This window comes from Gambusia affinis, linkage group LG11, assembly GCF_019740435.1.
Source record: "Gambusia affinis linkage group LG11, SWU_Gaff_1.0, whole genome shotgun sequence".
Classification (NCBI taxonomy): Eukaryota; Metazoa; Chordata; class Actinopteri; order Cyprinodontiformes; family Poeciliidae; genus Gambusia; species Gambusia affinis.
In genome coordinates this window covers 9,871,931-9,889,767 of record NC_057878.1, presented here as the reverse complement: position 1 = coordinate 9,889,767, position 17,837 = coordinate 9,871,931, and the positions used below count along the sequence as shown (strand labels likewise).

General features: G+C 38.3%; 3 protein-coding genes across 15 annotated transcripts in view; 1 reads left to right on the top strand and 2 right to left on the bottom strand.

Moving 5' to 3' along the window:
- lmo7a (LIM domain 7a) overlaps positions 1-2,132 on the bottom strand; it is a 60,303-nt gene extending 58,171 nt beyond the window's left edge. For 4 of the 11 annotated variants that reach the window (XM_044132631.1, XM_044132633.1, XM_044132629.1 and 1 more), the window contains exon 1: positions 1,302-2,124. In XM_044132631.1, the coding sequence (XP_043988566.1) occupies positions 1,302-1,373 (72 nt within the window). In that variant the 5' untranslated portion in view covers positions 1,374-2,124. Of the gene's footprint in view, positions 1-1,301 lie in introns of all 11 variants that reach the window. The other 7 variants (XM_044132637.1, XM_044132638.1, XM_044132628.1 and 4 more) reach the window with 4 other exon arrangements.
- Positions 2,133-3,249: 1,117 nt separating this feature from the next.
- On the bottom strand, positions 3,250-7,368 carry uchl3 (ubiquitin carboxyl-terminal esterase L3 (ubiquitin thiolesterase)). Its single transcript, XM_044132627.1, has 9 exons — positions 7,214-7,368; positions 7,016-7,027; positions 6,518-6,646; positions 6,212-6,368; positions 5,217-5,302; positions 5,041-5,088; positions 4,863-4,938; positions 4,014-4,072; positions 3,250-3,872 (listed from the first exon to the last, which is right to left on the bottom strand). The coding sequence occupies exons 1-9, from the start codon at positions 7,253-7,255 to the stop codon at positions 3,783-3,785; spliced, it is 699 nt and encodes a 232-aa protein (XP_043988562.1). The 5' UTR covers positions 7,256-7,368; the 3' UTR covers positions 3,250-3,782.
- Positions 7,369-7,499: 131 nt separating this feature from the next.
- Positions 7,500-17,648, top strand: commd6 (COMM domain containing 6). 3 transcript variants are annotated; one of them, XR_006372213.1, is made up of 9 exons: positions 7,500-8,673; positions 9,509-9,567; positions 9,909-9,974; positions 10,074-10,150; positions 10,296-10,464; positions 11,137-11,289; positions 11,384-12,700; positions 14,362-14,504; positions 14,593-17,001. XR_006372213.1 is itself a non-coding variant. In XM_044132626.1 (7 exons), the coding sequence occupies exons 1-7, from the start codon at positions 8,649-8,651 to the stop codon at positions 11,432-11,434; spliced, it is 600 nt and encodes a 199-aa protein (XP_043988561.1). In that variant the 5' UTR covers positions 7,500-8,648; the 3' UTR covers positions 11,435-12,701. The 3 variants fall into 3 exon arrangements, 2 of the variants coding, with proteins under 2 accessions (XP_043988561.1, XP_043988559.1); XM_044132626.1 differs by lacking the exons at positions 14,362-14,504; positions 14,593-17,001 and having other exon boundaries at positions 11,384-12,701; XM_044132624.1 differs by lacking the exons at positions 7,500-8,673; positions 9,509-9,567; positions 9,909-9,974; ... (1 more) ...; positions 10,296-10,464; positions 11,137-11,289 and having other exon boundaries at positions 11,439-12,700; positions 14,593-17,648.
- Positions 17,649-17,837: the final 189 nt, after the last annotated feature.

The window sequence follows — 17,837 nt, the reverse complement described above, 5'->3', positions numbered from 1 at the left end:
TCTAAAGAAAGACAAGGCCTGCAATGGTGAATGAGTTCAACACAATGTAACCTTTTAACTAAGAAGATAAGACATCCGTTCACAGAGAAAGTACTTTTGTTTCCCTGAAGCAAGATCTAACTGGTTAAATTGTACACCAGTTGAGAAGGAACAGCATAAACCTGTAGATATGTGAAGACTTCTGTACTTTTAACATTAAATCTCACTAATAGACAATGAAACACTATACAAGAAGCCAGTTTCCACCATACGTGTGCCTCTGGTTAAATGCCAACCCAACGTTAGGTGAAATGCACGCTACAATGCTACTGGCTGCTTTAATAACAGTCATCAGGCCTTCTGCATTGTTGGGTCTGGTGTCACTTATCGTCCTCGTGACAATACCCTGAAGATTTTCTATGGGATTTAGGTCAGGAGAATTTGTTGGCCAGTCAGGAGCAGTCACCATTGTCAATAAAGCAGATATTGGTCGTTTTGGAAGCCTGGCCAGTGAAAAGTGCCATCGCTTTATGGCGATGACAAACTTCATCATCACCATAAAGCTTGTCAGTAGACAAACAACTGGAGATTGCCTGGCTGTCCAAACCATCACTGAAAGTGGAAGCTTCACCCTGAACCTCATGCAACTTGGGTATGGTGCCTCTCCACTCTAGAACCTTGACTTCCACATGAAATGCATACTGTACTTTCATCTGAGAGAGAACTTTTAGACTGTCGAGCACCAGTCCAGTCCTTTTACTCTCCAGCCAGGGTAAGACACGTCTACTATTGTCTCTGATTATACAGTGGCTTAACGCAACAAATGCAACAGTTGTTTCCCAAAGTTCTTCATTTGTGTATGGAGGCTCTTGAAGTCCTGACTCCACAGCTGCGCCTCTTTATTTTTTTAAACCACACTTTTTATCTTCCACTAGCATGTTTGGATACAGGGCTCTTAACAGGCAGCTTCTTCAACCCCTTTTGGGGCTCACCATCATTGTCAAATAGTTCATGTTAAACTATTGGCTTTCTTCAGAATTGTATGTCAAAATAATATGTCATTTCTGTGTTAAAGAACACAATCTTGTGCAATGACTTTTGTGGTTGTCGTTAACTACAAGCCTAAATCGTCAAAAACATTTTTTTAAAAAGCAGTAAATGCATGAAATACATCATAATGAATATAGATTACGTTGACTTTTTGAGTAGAATTACTGAAACAAATGAGTTTTCCAGAATAGTATCACTAATACATTGGAGCATAGAAGCGTCTAGTGTTAGAATACCCTCAGTAAAACAATTCTCAGGTAGCTTTGACTTACCTCGATCCATCTTTGCGCCTCCAAGTATGCTTCCTCACTGCTGACGGAGGACTGCTCACGCCACTCCATCATTTAGACTTGTCACTCCAGGTTATGAGATGCAAGCACAACTATCGCCTTTAAAAGTCTTCCCGTGGATAGCCAGAAACACAGGTGACCTCACAAGAGGTGTGACCTCGTGATCACACCTCTTATTCAGCAAAAAAAAAGAAAAGAAAAAAAAAAAGAAAAGTTCTCTATTGTTCTTTTGCAACAGGGTGGATGCAAGGTGGAACAGGAGGTTAGTACATTCCGTCTGCATCACCCTGCCGCTGCAGGAGCTTTACCTGTCCTTTCATCCGACACACCTGTGGCTCGCTTCTTTTCTTCAAAGCTCCGATCAAAAGAGTCCTCAAAGTCTTCCTGAGCTCGACTTCGTCAGCACACAGTGTTTAGGACATTTACAGCTGCAGACCTGCAGCAGGGAGGGGGCAGCTGAGAAGCAAGGTCCGGGGAGTTTCTACCCGTGCCCCTGCGGCTTCCAGGTGAACAAGAAAGCCCGATTTCACCCCAAGAAAAACTATCAGGGGAGGGGGGCTTCGACCCAAACACGCAAAAGATCAGACGAGCGGAAGTTTCCTCTTCCTCAAGCGCGGAGGAAGAAGAACATAGACTTCTCGGGCAAAAATCGTTGAAAAGAAAATTGTACAAGCTGTAGACTGATGGGTCTTGAAGAAAATACCAAAAAAAAAAAAAAGTTTGAACACCTGGGAAAACTGACAGCCATCGGATCTCTCCATCGAGATCCAAGCAAAGTGCGCTTTTACAGCGCCACTCAGTGGAGGAAAGTGAGTATTACAGGATCTGAAGACTAATCCATGGTTTTCAAAGAACATACAGCTCTGTCATTTTCACCATAGGTACACTTCAACTGTGAGGCAGAATAAAAATAATAATGTTCATTCTTTCGCATGAAGTAAGTGTTTCATACAATAGAAAACAATGTGGTGACAAAACGTTTACTCCTAATTAGACAGGTCAGACGTTTCCTGTAGTTCTTAACCAGATTTGCACACAATTTTGGCTCACTCCTCCATACAGATCTTCTGCAGATCTTTTGAGATTCGGGGCTGTTGCTGGGAAACACAGAGTTTCACCTCAATCCAACAACATTTTAATAGGTCCAGGTGTGGAGACTGGGTAGGCAACACACTAACCCTGTTCCCTTTACAGAAAACAACGATCCAAAGCATGATGGAGCCATTCCCATGCTTCACGGTTGGAATGGTGTTCTTGGGGTTGTACTAATTCTCCTTCCTCCAAACATGGCAGAAGAAGACTGTAATAAAAACAGGTTTTATTTTGACCTCATCTGACCATATGACAACACTTCCTCCTCTACAGATACTGCTGTATTCACAGAACATAATCTTATAACCTTGTATGCCCATTTATACCAAAGTGAGCCAATTCTTCTCTTGGACTTTTGTCAGTTATGTCACATGCTGGAGGCGTAGTCAATGTTCCTTTATCTTTAAGCTTGCCTACTTTCAATATCTCTAGGATCATCAACATTTAGTCTTTGTTGTTGGTTTGCATCATTTTGTCAATGCATTAATTTTTCCTTAAACCTTTCAGATAATTCTCATGACTTAGCCATATTTCTAAAGCAAGCATCTTGATTGGCAGCATCAGGTATGTCTGCGACTACACCCTGATTTGTAAATGTAAGCTCCTATTCAAATGTAAGAAATCTATTCAGAGGGTTGAATCATTTTATGGGCATATAGTAATATTAAGAGCTAAAAATAAAACCTGCCTCTTGCAGGTTTTATTTTTACAACCACAACATTTTTAGAGTTTTTATGTTAAACCTAATTTAATGTGGGAGCTAATTTTAGTAGAAACTATATGTAAACTTGACGATAAACAAAATAATAAAGGCACAGTCCAAGGACACACAAAAAAGTGCTTATTAAATTTGCTCTTTATTTGACAAACTCATAATTAAACAAAAATGTAGGCACCTTTCACTCGCAAGTTCAGACTAGATGTTTGTTATCCCCCCGAAAGTCATCTTTGATAAAGAGGTTCATAACGCATTAATTCCTGAAACATCATCATCCTTTAAGTGTTTTGAGAGAATGAAATTAAAGCATCTTAAAATGTGTCTGCACAGATCATCTCCATGATGTGATTGAAGTAATTGTCAAAAATGAACCCAAACACAATAAAATAAACAGTGAATAAGTGCAGTTAAATGTTCACCCAAAAAAGAGCATCAAACATACAGATTAAGCAAAACTATAATCCAAGCCAGCGATGCAGATTTCTGATCCCTGGTATGTCTTTAGTTTAAGATTTGCTAGTTATAACATTGTGAGAAAAAAAAAACAACAACAACTGTGTTTTATAATATATTCAGCACTTCAGAATGTTTGGCAGTAATGTTTTCTTTGTTTTCTGGGGTCGAATAAAAAACAAAAGAAAAAAAGAGCTTTCTCAGAACGAGTCTTTGGACAGAGCGATGATGGTGAAACGGACTTCCTGAGGGTCGCGAGCCATGAAAACCTTACAAACTTCTACAGCGTCCTGGAACACACAAGTAGATTCATTTACTGCCACAGATTTAAGGGAAACTCTCACTATCCAGCATCATTAAAAAAATAACTAAAAGTAATAATAAAAACTAAAAGTGAACTTTGTATGCAATTGTGTTTAGCAATATCTTACCTCAAGGAGCGTATCTTCTGTAGTTTTTCCATGGACAACAGGGAAAGGCTTCCGTCCATCTAAGTATGAAATTAATTGCTGCTTTAAACCTTTTAAGTATCACCATAGCTGCAGATATGTATATACATTTCAGGAAGTGGATATTCTCTTATTTCTTCAGTTGTTTCAGTGAACACCAGTCTTACTTGAATACCCTGTATGCCCTGTATGCTTGCCTTTGCTGTAGCAGTGAACCAATTGCAGTTTTGTAGGTGATCTTTAACAATTCCACTAAATATAGCAACAAAGTTGCTGAGCTATAAACAGTACGGTGACTATTGTTAACCGTGCATCTGCAGACGTGACCTGGTGGGCGGGTCTGTCTGTCTGCCAGCCCCCTCTCACAACATAACAGAAAGGAACAGTGGCTGAATTTCAGATCCTTTTCAGTGGTAAAGAAGATTGTTTTGGGAGATCAGCCGATGTCCCAAAATGAAGGAAAATCGGAGCCGATTTATCGGTGCACCCCTCATTTTGATCGGCTGTTTGTGAAATGTCATTTTTTTTTTTTCCCTACAGAACAAGGAGGTTAAGGATTATTGGATAAAAGCTCTTAGGGACTCTCGTCTACTTTAAAGTTAAGAACTGAAGCATCAGTTTTACTCTATCAAACGTTGGCTCCAGGATTTGGGGAATTCTTTTGCCCAACTAAACAAATGAACTCAAATTAACAGTCAGATATTTCTAAATTTTTCACCGAGAGACTGTCAGCTTGAAGGAAAAACGATTTTACTGTAAGTTTGTTAATACAACATGCAAGTACCTGTGTAGGGTACTTGCTGTATTTATGGATTTGGGGGGTGAACTCACCTAGTTCGTATAACTGTCCTCCGACGTTCACAAAAGCTACAAAATGCAGATTGACTTTTTCATCTAAACTCGGGGCCTATGTCAGACAAGAAATGAATTCGTTGAGGTTCATTTGTGTATATGCATGTCAAATTCAGTGCAAATTACTCTTACAAATGAACTTAAAGTTATTCCAAACCTCAGTTTGTCCCTCCTGTGCGCTAGATTCATGTGTGACACGTATGCTCTGGAGGAAACAATTGAACAAAAAAAAAAAAACAACTACTTCAGTCATTTGACTTTTCTCCTTTTCAGTCCCTTCAGGTTTGTTTCCAAAATTAATGTCCATCCATGCTCTCTTCAGCGTCGTCCTACCTCGTCTTTTTCCAGAAACGTGGCCCTTTCCTCTGGGGTCATTTTTGCTGTTTGGTCAAGGAACTTCTTAAGGGGAGAGTCGGCCTCTGTAAAGAAGAAGCAAAATATAAACGGGACAGCAATACTCGCTTTTAAATACACGACTAGATTTAAACTATACTGATTATTACTATGGTCTGGGCTCCTAAACATTTATGGAAAAGTTCCAGATTTTTACAGATGCAACTCTCCGAAGTTAGGTTAAATGAATAAAAGCAAGAGAGAAAAAAATACTAAAGACAATGACCAAAAAAAATACAAAAAAACAGAAACAGTTAGAAAGGAGGGGAGGAAAAAAGAGGAGGTAAGGGTTTGTGGAAGGGAGGATGGAAAAAGTAGAAGGAAGGAAGGACAGGAATTGAACAAATAGTAGGCACAAAGAACAGAGGACAAAAGATCCAAGTATGTATCTGTATGAAGAATGGATGAATGGAAGCACATAAGTACAGAAGGAAGGAAGAGAAGAGCGAAGCACAAAATAAAAAAGATAAAGACATTTCTTTAATAATTTTCTCTTATTGTTTGATTACATCAGGGCAACATGAAGATTATGCGAAACTGTTTTTAATGTTCAGCTTTTTGTATTGAATCAGCTCTCAGTTTAAACTGTTTGGGTTTCTGATTACCGTACAATGGAAATATTCTTTTTTTTTTCCCCCCCAAAGGAACATTTTTATATTCACACAAATGGTGTTAAATACTGAAATGCTTACTATTACCATTACATATTTTTTTTTACAAAATGTTTATTACTGTGCAAATCTTATTTTTAAACCACAAAGGTTTCTTTCACCTTACAGCTATGCACCACTTCATGTTCTAAACTCTAAACTCTCAGCTAAATACACTAAGGTTTGCCGTTGTAGTGCAACAAAATGTGAGCAGATCCAATTTGCTTGCTTTTTGGTCAGTTTTACTTTCCACTCCAATGTGATTCACATGTAGCTAAAACTCACCAAACTGCAGGTGTGCCTGGTTGTTAGCCACTGCGTGAATTAATCCGATCGTTCCACAGGCGTTCCCAATAGTTTGCTTGATAAAGTAAACGTCAGGGGAGACTCCGTGCCCCTGGCCTTTCAGTCTCTCCTCCTCTTCTTGCTTAAACGCCTCATACTGGACACAAGAAAAAAGCAGCAGAAAGACAAGAAATATATAAACAATCATCCATATTTCTGATAAACATTCATTAATGGCACATAAGCTATAGACACCTAAAAATCAAGAGCGTCTATGCGTTTGCTAACTGGATAAATATGTCATACCTTCTCTGTTACAGGGAAGAGGAGCAGCACTGCACACACTGGTCTTGGTACCAAGTTCAGAAGCTCTGGATCCAACCCGTAAACGTCCCCAAACTGCCAAGATGGCTTCATGCCCAAACAGCTGACAAACTAGATACAGAGTAAATTAGCATTCACAATAAGATACACTGACATAATCTGGTTGAAAATACAAAACCCACTGCCCGGTCCCCCCAAAAAATATATATTTCTGGGCTTGTAGACATGTATTAAGGTTGTGAAACCAGAAATGCTTTTTACAGTTAATTTATTTAAACATGTTTTCCTAAGTTTGGACATGCACTGCAGTATTATTTTAACAGCATTACCAGCGATTTTATTTTTTTATTTATTTTTATTGTTTTATGACAATAATACTGTAAATGAGGCATCATTGTGGCGTGGGCCTTGCACATTTCAACACTATTTACAACTCTTTATTTTAAGCACTATCGACAAATGGAACCAAAAAGAGCTTACCTTGGTCATGACCTGAAAAAATAATAAAAGAGAGAAAGAGAAAATGGTAAATAAATATAATTTATTAGCAGATCCTCTACACCGGGCTCAGCTTTTGTTCTTATAGCTAGCCACCATAGTAGCTAGTGCTGACATGCTTTAGAATGAATGGCTTGAATAAAACCTTGTAACTGTGAAAATACCCGATGGGGTACGTACTTCTGGATTGGACTCCAGAGGCAGCCAGCGTGGAGAGTCCATTTTAGGAGTAGTTTGATCGTATGTTGCTGCTAAATGTGAGCTGGGTCTGATTTAGAAAGACCTATTTGACAGCTGTTATTCGCTTCCGTGTCTAATCAGTGCACATTGACCTGGAGGATAGTCACGGGGGTGGTTCGATTGTTTTAGCTCACAACAAACACATTATTTAAGAAGATTCCGAATTTTATGTTCATTATATCAATATTTTTGGATTTCTATTGATATTTAATGGCTACTATTCGAGTAAAATTAAAGATATTTCCGTTTAACACCCCCTTTCTGAACCTTACGGTGGGTCATTCCAGAATTTGGGCGTTGCTCGTTTGTAGAGATGCCTCGGTTTTATGTCTTAATTTTCACAAATTATTCAAGTTAATTAGTCACGATTGTTTTTAACATTTTACATGAAAAAATAATTTAGATAGTTTATTGGACGTCTTCTCGTGTGTGGCTCATACCCATTCGCTACCAGACGGGGGCGCTAAGGATTAGCTCAAGTGTCATGTAGAAACTTTGAGTAGTATAGGCAGCATCGTACGTCAACGCTGCCGCCATATTGAACGTGGCAGCTTTAAAACTTTAAAGACCAATCGCGGCCTTCACCCCGTCTGCATTGTTGTGTCTTGCGTCTCTCCTCTTCCTCTGCTCAAAACGCTATAAGTTTTATATGATGTTTATGTCAGAAGAGTTTGTTGGCCAGTCAGAGCTTCTTGTTGAATGAGACAGTTGCAGGAAACATACAGGTTATGTCAATGCCTGCTGGCTCTTGAAGTGCTGGCTTCAGACACAGCCTCCACAAATTCTTGAGTGAGATTTGCTTCTTGGTTCCCTGAAGTCTTTCTTTAGCACTAAGTCTTGTTTTTCAATGACTGCTTGTTGAGCAGCTGTACCAGGCCCCCATCCCAGATCTGTGGATCTATGACATTTTTTGTATTCTAAACCTTTTTTTGTTAGTCTTATGTAATTCTCTGATAAATTTAATATTTTATTTTCAATAGCTGTAAGTCATAATAAAAAGAGTTAACAGAAAACTGTCTGAGTTTCACTTTTTGAATTGAGTAAAATTCAAAATTATTTTCCAATTTACTGAGCTGCCCCATGGTTGAAGTGAAGCCAACTACCCGGACATGCCAAGTTTATATTTGTTTTCGTCGAGAAGCAGAGTAAAACCAATTTCAGTGAAGTATTGCGGATTTTCCTGTGTCGTAATACTCCCGTGCAGTAGATGGCGCTGTGCAGTTTTTAATGCAGTTAAACATACAAGAAGAATTATTGGGGAAGCAGCAGTGTGCATTTTACTATGTTTTCAGTACCTCTCTGAAAACAAACACATAAAGGTTTAGACTTTAAAAAGCTTCTTAATTTAAATAGTCTGTTCTACTGTGAAACAACGATGCCAGCGGCAGAGGAATCACACGGTGAGTTCTAAACGGCTCTAAAAGGGTCAAATACTTTACTGAGATAAATAGAAACAGTGACAGACTTGTAGGATCCCGGTTGTAACGTTTCAGAATCTACATTTACTCTAAGCGTTTCCTTGTTTTATTCTTTTGCATTATTTTACTATAGCGCCTGTCAACAACAAATGTCTTGTCAAAGTACTCTACGAGACAAGAAGTTAGGAAACGTGTCCAATTATATAGAAATTTATAAACAAATTAATCCTTTATAAGCCAGTCATATAGACAGATTCAGTTGTAGTGCAGTCAAATGCAATTTGGCTTATGATGTTAAGTGGGTAAGTGTTACTTCTAAGGAAGCCACCAGATTGCATCAAGTCCTGCTGTAAACTGGATCCTTAGGCACTTTTTTTAGTAGCAGGTTGTTACTAAAACAACTTGCTACTATTGTTTCAATGTTTTGGTGGTTCTTATCAAATTTGTTTCAATTTGATAAGAACCATCTATGAAAACAAAACAAGATGATCCAATTTGAAATGCAATGAAAGTTCTCTGGAATCGCGCTGCTCATGGTGGCAGTATGCTCGAGTGCTTCTTGATACATTAGTTCTGATTTGTCCTATTTGTGGACTTTTGTTCATATCCTCTGGTCATTTGAAGTACAATTTGTACAACATGCAGTCATGGTTAAGCACAAGAACAAGACACATAAAAAAAGCTGCCAAATGTAAAAAAGTGATCAATTTAAAAGATTGCAAGAATTTCTGTCACTTGAAGCAATGGGAAAAGATGGTAAATTATGTCATAATTAATGCAGTGGTCCTTATGTGGAGCTGTTCTTTTGTAATTTCAGGCATCAACAGAGCTGTAGACAAAATCTGCAGCTTGCCTCCATATGTGTTAACTGAAACTGTAAGTAATACAACAAAGTAAATTTCTGGGTGTGAAGGGAAACTGCATACTTGTAATTTCTTGGGGTACGTACTACTGGTGTCAATGAAGTTGACACCAGTAGATGTCAACTTCATTGACATCTACTGGTACACATGCAACTTCTCAAATGCGGTGAGTAAAAGCGAGGTGACTCTAACATGTCTGGTGTGATTTGCTGTATAATGCGTCTGCCTTGATAACAGTAGGATGTAAACAGAGTTGAGTAATGTCTATTCTTTTTTATGTCAGCCGCTCTCTGCACAAACCACTCAGGATGTGGTCTGGGAACGGTTAAACTGCAAATCTTTTAATCTTCACAGTCTCAGCACATTCTGACATATCTTCAAGGCCAAACCAGTGGAGTAGATTCAGCTGAAATTGAGCTTGTGAGTCAAGATTTCTTTTTTTTTTTTTCTCCAAACAACCTTTGAACTGTCTTCCCCAGTTGTTTCTTGATTTTCTTTAAATGTTTATCATCTGGACAGAGACTTCAGAGGGCCGGGGTAACAATTAATCAAGAAGCTGTCCAGGGTATTACCAGATTTCTTCTGTTGACATTCAGGTAGTATTATTCATGTTGTTTCTTTTTCCTCACTGGATGCAGAGTGCTAATTTTGTCTTTATTTAGCAAATCAAAATGTCAAATCATACACAGAGGAGCACATCAGTCTGCTATCAGATGAAACATCAGGTGTTTATATCTCCAGGTCAGCTGGAAAGAACAACTTCTCTGCAGACGAACTTGTGTCCAAGCTGGAGGAAGGCAGCAGCAAATGGTCCAAAGCGTCTCTTCAGATCTTGCACACGTTGTGGAGTGAACATGGTGCCTCGGTCCGTGCTCAGCAGGAAGTACAGTCCATGCTGAGCATCGGTCAGGTACGCACAAACTTAAGAGCATTTCCATCTAAAGAACTGCTTACATTTGGTCACATTCCAAAAACTAACTCCTTTCAGAAGTCTGTCTTATTGTGATTCTATGTACTGAATATGTATAAATTATGCATTTCAAATCACAGACCCATTCAGTAATTTAGAATATTATTGCACAGCCCATTTGTTTTAGGAACTTTATCATAAATCAAACATATTATATAGATTAGTTACACAGCGATGGGTGTTTGAGATAATATTTTGGTAAACTACATTTGGTTCTTCTCACGTTTTGTCAAAAAAAAAAAATACATTTTTCTTCTCTCTACTCTTTCATAAACATCACGTTTGTGAGTGTGTATCTAACAGTTGTGTCCACAAATTGTTCCACCCAAGCTATAGATCTTTCCAGCTCCCTCAGGTATGCCAAGAGTCTCTTGGCTGCTTCTCTGATTATTCTGTACCTTCCCTGCCCTGTCAGTGAAGTTGGACAACCACATATCACGTCCTCCATTTTCAGAATCACGCACTTCTTTGTCTATCGTGTAAAACTCCAAATAAAACAGACAGAACTTTGTGGTTTAATGTGACAATTTGAGATCAAGCTTAAGCTTAAAAGGGTATGAATAGGTATCCAAGTGTGTCCTGATAATCAGTATAGATTTAATTTGTGTGTAGCTTGTGGACATCCAGTGGAAGCTGGGGATGGCGGTGAGTTCAGACACATGCCGGTCTCTAAACTCCCCGTACGTGTCTCTGCTGCTGAAGATCGTCGAGCCCTCTGGACAGATCTGCCAGAGGGCTTTCGAGATGACCATTCCCCAGTTCCAGGTTGGTGTTAGTCGACATTGACTTTGATCTATATTAATTCTAACTGAATTATTCAGACACTGATTTTCTTCTTTTTTTGCTTTTGCCTCTTAAGAATTTTCACAAGCAGTTCAAGGAGATGGCAGCGATTATGGAGACTGTATGATGGCGAGAAAGCCAAAGTGTGCAGTTAGTACCAGTTTACATAACAGTGAAAGAAGGAACAGCTTGACATCGTTGTTTTGTTTTTCTTGCCAGGTATCTTAAAATGTCAACGTGACTTACTGTAAATGTCGGTGCTTCTTGTCTCTCTCTGCAGGTTGTATAAGCTCTTGCGTGATGAATTTGAAGCCCTTTAAGATAAGAACAGCTGAAAAAGGCAGCTTTTAGGGTTGCATAATTTATCCTATTGCTTCTTCTGCAAAACACTGGGTGGTTTGCTTAGTTTTGCAACATCTGTTATGTGTCCATAATATGACTGGTTTATGACTAATATATTCTTATTTGTGCACTCCGGCCATAAATATCAATTTTTGTTACGTCATTTTTGATACCTTCATTGAAATTCTCTGTGTAACCCGTTATGCACTTTACAAATAAAGTGGTTGTTCCATTTATTATTTATTTATTTTAATATATATATGTACACACATTGAGTGGTCCTTGTTAAATGTGGGTACCACATAGTATTTTAAAAATCTAATATTTGTAGTTTTTAAAATAATTTGTTGCGTGCCCAAACATTCAGAACAGAGAAGTTGCCCTGAATCACTGCATTGGGGAAGTTGGTATGTTTAATTTAATGTTTGGACTTGTGAAATATTGTGATCCACAAAAATGAGTAAGAAATTACAAAAAACATTTTAACAAAGCAGACGGAAAATAATGACTCGGTATATTAAATTTGAATCAGAAACCTGCAGGTTTGTCAATTTTAGACGGACTTTTCTTTTTTTAAATATTCCAATATTAAAGCAAAACAAAAGAGCTAATTTGGGGAGAAATAACTTAGAAGCTTTCGTATTGGGATTTCAGATTTTCTATTTCTCTACTTTGCTTTATAATATAAGACTTTTAAAGGTCTTTAAAAGTCGGAAAAAGTCCAAGCGTATTCAGTGTCGACGTCATCACTCCACAAGTCACGTCATCACTCCACAAGTCACGTGACGTAAGTCGCCATTTTGGATATCCATTGGATACCTTTTTCTGTTGTTTAACAACACGCGCGGAGAGATAAAGAACAAGTCTTAGGAAGACGAAATGGCTTGTTGTGTCGCTGTCGGTTGCTCTAATCGATCAGACAGAAAAGACTTGTCATTTTACCGCTTTCCTAAAGACCCAGAGAGGAGGACTTTGTGGGTGCAAGCAGTGTGCCGCCGAAACTGGAATCCCACCGACTACTCCAGAATATGCAGTAAACATTTCATCTCGGGTAGATATACCAGTCTATGTGTATATTATTATTGTATTGCTGGATTTATTTAGTTAACTTGCTGACTTATAATTTCCTCTATTCATTGCTTTCACTAACCGCCTGGGTTACTGGTGTTGTGTCGAGTCTGGTTCCACCGTCTAGTTACCTCCTCACCAGCTCTGCACCGCTCTCACTCCATGGCGCCTCTGCACCGCGTTTTATGCTCAGGGGCGGTAGCCTCACGTTGTACACTGTGTACACTATGGTATTTATAGGAATATTTTAACAAATGTGCTTGCCATCAAATGTCAATACAATATTGTACAGTACTTCTTGAATTATTGATCAGTTTTACGTTCAAAACCCACACTTAATATCTTCCGTTTCACATTTTAAAATGTTATGTTTAAAATATTATTATACTAATAATATAACAACACACTTCTGCAGCAGCATCCTTAAGTATTCAAGTTAATTATTAATAATGTAAGAGTTTGCAAATAAAGTCATATTTGTCTTTTGATGTGCCTTCATTAATATTAGTCCATTTGTGTTGGGATCAGAGGTATGGGATGAGACTATTTTATATCAATTTTATATTTGATCTAAAATATTTTGATATTTTAGATATGGAGGCCATATCTTGCCTCCAAGAAATGGCCAATATATAAAGACTATTTTGTCTTAATATCAAAATAGTCTATATATGCACCAAAGAGATAAGTAATTTCTCAGCCAAATCAAAAAGTAGGTCAAGCTGTAGATTTCACTTTCAGATTGAAGCATTCACCAACCCAAGTTGAGGGACTCAACTGTCAGACAGCGTCATGTAGCACAATATTAGGTCATATTTAATCATCGCTGTTGTATGAATTGACTTTGTTTAGCACTAACTCTTTGATGACGCTAAATATGTCAGTGACACTTACAGCAGACAATAAAACATGTTCAATAAAATAATGGGAGCACGATGCATTTGGTTATCAAATTGTGTATGCTGCAGAGACAAATATGTGGGAATGTGATGCAGGGGCTTTACTTTCTTATAGCACTTTATCTTTCTGTGCCATCAAAATGAAACACAGAAACGGGAATGGTATGACAGGAGTATAACTGTTTCATCTGACAGCTCAAAGAGATGCAGACAGAGAAAAACCGAGAATTTTAGGGAAGAAAATACCAAGAAAAAACAATTGTAAGTTGTAAAGGAATACTCTCCCAAACTTTGCAATGTAACTTTCCCAAACTGTTGATTTTGCTTCCAATTGGGGTTAAGATAAAGACCTTGTTAAATTTTTAAGCAATCATTTCATTTTTTACTATTTACATCATTTAACATAGCGACTCACATAGACCTGTGGTGTTTTTATAATTTATTAAAACACATGCCTCCAAGAAATGGCCAAGAATCTTATGTTATGGCAATCCGAAAAAAAAACCTTTGCTGAGATGTTTAAAAAACTTAAGCATTTTGGAGTTTGCTCAGTATGGATAATTCAGCGTATAGATTTGCTTGAATGCGGTTCGACACAACAAATGAAAAATTGGGATCTAGTAGATTCTTAAGGTTTGTGGCACGCAAACCTCAATCCTGATTAGTGGTATTTTAACTGAATGAGTAGATTAGACGATACTTTTGATTGTGTCCACAAATCCTTAATTTCTGCCATCACTTGCAGGACAAAAAAGCAACAACCCTCTGTCTCCGGATTACGTACCCTCTCTTTTTGCGCATACCCCAACCGCTGAAAGGAGAGTCAAGAAAAGAGAAGCAGTGGACAGCGAGGAACCTACGAAGAAGAGTCGCACCAAATCTAATCAGGTATGGGAAATGCGTCAAATATAAAAGTTTGCTTTAAAATCGTCGTCATTAGTTATAAAAATGTCTAAATGCTGGCGTTGCATTTCAGACTGAAATAATAAGTGCTGCAACTGCACTGCTGGATCTCTCTGGGACTGGACCAAACAGTGGGACAGCGGATGACAATGATCAGGGGGAAGAGGTTGACCTGTACGAAGAAGAGGTCTGTCAAGCAGATCTGCCTGGGGAAGAAGAAACGGGTGTGGAAGCTCAGACTGACCTGAGCGGTGCAGATATCGACACTTTGTCATCCGCAGTTCAAAAGTTGACTTCAGAAAAACAACTGCTGACTGATCAGCTAAAGATCATGGACCTCTCTGAGGAATCGTTTAAAGATAATGATGAAAAAACGAAGGTTTACACAGGTTTACCGACATTTGTCTCATTAATGACCGTCATGGATTTGATCATGCCTTGTTTACGGAAACCAAACTCGGCCTTATCGCCTTTTCACAAATGCTTATTGACATTAATGAAGCTCAGACTTAATGTCAGTATGCTATATCTGTCATATGTTTTCAGAGTTCACTACAGCACAGTTGCAAAAACATTTTCTGACGTGATCACCTTTTTAAATATCAAATTAGTTCCTTCTACTGTATTTTGGCCAGAAAGAGATCAGATAAGAAGTACAATGCCCCAGCTTTTTAAAGCTACATATCCTGATTGTGTGTCAATACTGGACTGTTTTGAGGTATTAACTGAAGGACCTTCATACCTTGAAACCAAAACCATAAAGAGTTCAAATTATAAAAGTCATAATACAATGAAGTATTTAATTTCAGTAACGCCACAAGGTTTAATTAATTTTATATCCAAAGGATGGGCTGGCCGTACATCCGATCGGCTGGTAACGGAGAGCTGTGGCTACCTGAACAATCTTGCTCCAGGAGATGCTGTCCTCGCAAACAAAGGGTTTAACATTGAAGATATTGTTGCACTACGTGGTGCCAGGTTGATAGTTCCTGTCATCACAAAAGGTGTCAAACAGCTGCCGCATGGGGAAATCACAGAAGGTAAAAAACTTTTATCAGTTAGAATAAATATGGACCGAGCTCTGGGCAACCTAAAGCAAAAATACCCAATTTTACAGAGCACCTTTCCTATCAAGTTCTTACTCACGGATCAAGCGGTAAAGATGTCAACGCTTGATAAAATTATGAGAGTCACTTGTGGTCTCTGCAATATATGTGACTCTGTGATGCCATGTAATTAGATTGACCCCATTGACTCCTCCACTTTGTAGATTTTCCGAGCTGGAACTTGGCAAAAGATACTTTAGGTATGCCACATCTCAATGATCCCTGCTTCACAGTGATGTGAACATACCTGTCAAGTTTTGGGCTTGAGAAAACAGGAAATGTCGCCGTCCGTGACTAATTATGTAGACTGACGTAATAACTTATTATTATTTACGGGAAAATAATAATAAGGGAGCATGGCAGGAAAGGGAGATTAAAACTTTAGTTTCTCGGCCAAAACAGGAGACTTGACAGGTGTGGATGTGAACATATTCATACACCTTGAATTTTTCACATTTGAATCAAGCTGGAACCACAAATATTAATTTATGTCACTTTTTTTTAAATTTCTTTTTCTTTCCTCTGTACTGAGGCGACAATGGATCAGGAGGTAGGAGTTTGGTTGCAACCGATGGGATGCAGGTTCAAATCCCTGCTCCATTTGTCACGTCCATCTTCTCTAGCTACAACGAAGCTCGCCACCATCAGTGAGTGGCTGAATGTTGGGCAAAGCGTTTTGTGGTCTTCTGGATTAGATAAAGTGCTGTACAATTATGCGTCATTTACCATTCGGTCTTTGGAGCTTCCACTGTGCTCAGGTCACAGCCAATAGGGATGGGATATCTTAAGCACCTGGTCGTTGTGGAAACAGATCTCCTGCTCATGCTGTTCTTCACAACATGGAATAATAACATCATAATTTTTCTCCCTTGTTTTCTGCTTTACCCTCTTTCTCACCTTTCCAGGTTTATTTAGGTCTATTCCTGATTGAGGCTCATATTTTTAAAACTTGTGCCTGTTTTATCCTGCGCCTTGTTGTTAATGAACAGAGCACAGTTCCATCTGTTTTTCTTTTCAGGGTTGCTTACAGTAAATGCCTCATTCTGCTTGAAAGCAAACATAGTTGCTGTTTTTATCAGCTGGATCATCCACATTTGCCAAACTTGGACAATTTGCTCCTCACTTAGGAATCAGAGTCAGCTTTATTGGCCAGGATTGTGTGCAGACACAAGTAATTTGAATTTTGTGAAGGATATATTCTATTCCACTGAGGCCTGAACAATTTTAGCGATATAAAACATTATGTCTGTTTACTTGGAATTATTTTACTTTCTTTGACTTTATTAATGTAGGTTTGGAGCTTGGGTACTGTATTAAAAACGTAGAATTTTCCCATTTTTTGTCATGTATGCGAATAAATTGTATTTTTAACATTCTTTTGTTTTCTTTTTTAACTGTTGCAGGCCTATTCCTCTATCAGTCAATCATCTTAATTGAGCACTGCTTCTGTAAATATAATTCTTATTTGTATTTGATCTCGGATTCATTACTTTGAGAAGTTAAACTTTTTGTTATCTTAGCTGAAATTAAAAAGTTTTTTATTTTTTATTTTACCTATTGCTCAGTGTTGGGTTCTATATTTAAATCATATTTAGGTCTCGGAGCCGTATTTAATCAGAGTAGTAAGGTCTCCCAAACAATTGGACATTCAAAGCTCAGTTGTGACAGCGTTTGAATGCAGGCCCCTAATCTATGCAGCTACATCAGCGCTTGATCATTTTTAATTGAGTGATGTAAAGCAAGAGTTCCTCTCTGAACTTTGCTCTAGTTTAGCTTTGACTGTTCAAAGCTAGGCAGTCAGTAGTATTTTTTTCTTTATTTTACAGATAAAAGTTAGATTTTTTTATGCGACTATGTGTGCTGGATATTATTGCCAGCTCAGAAATGTGTAGACTTGAGCGGACTGCCTCTTCTGTTTTAATAAATTAGTATTTTTAAGCTATACTCCCATCTGGCAATGTTATTTTAAATTTTTATTAAGAGGGAACCTCAATGTTTCATCTGGACGTCAATAAAATGCAAGCCAAAATTTTTTTGTTCTGTGAGTGCTTGATGAGTGACAGCCAAGATACATAGCAAAGCTCTGTGTGGGGGGTGTCTAGTGTGCAGGGCCCTACTAGCTGACTGCTGAGGTTATATATGGCACAGGGATAGGTGGAGTTCTAGGAATTATGTAGTCTGGCAGATGGGAACTTCCTGCTACGTAAAGCAG

Excerpts from the sequence above, each read along its gene's own strand:
- commd6 (XM_044132624.1), top strand. The coding sequence starts at position 12,529 with ATGGCTTGTTGTGTCGCTGTCGGTTGCTCTAATCGATCAGACAGAAAA. Across the intron at positions 12,701-14,361 it reads CAGTAAACATTTCATCTCGG|GACAAAAAAGCAACAACCCT; the intron begins GTAGATATACCA and ends CATCACTTGCAG. Across the intron at positions 14,505-14,592 it reads GTCGCACCAAATCTAATCAG|ACTGAAATAATAAGTGCTGC; the intron begins GTATGGGAAATG and ends GTTGCATTTCAG.
- uchl3 (XM_044132627.1), bottom strand. The coding sequence starts at position 7,255 with ATGGACTCTCCACGCTGGCTGCCTCTGGAGTCCAATCCAGAA. Across the intron at positions 4,939-5,040 it reads CACAGGAGGGACAAACTGAG|GCCCCGAGTTTAGATGAAAA; the intron begins GTTTGGAATAAC and ends TGTCTGACATAG. Across the intron at positions 3,873-4,013 it reads CAGAAGATACGCTCCTTGAG|GACGCTGTAGAAGTTTGTAA; the intron begins GTAAGATATTGC and ends TGTGTGTTCCAG.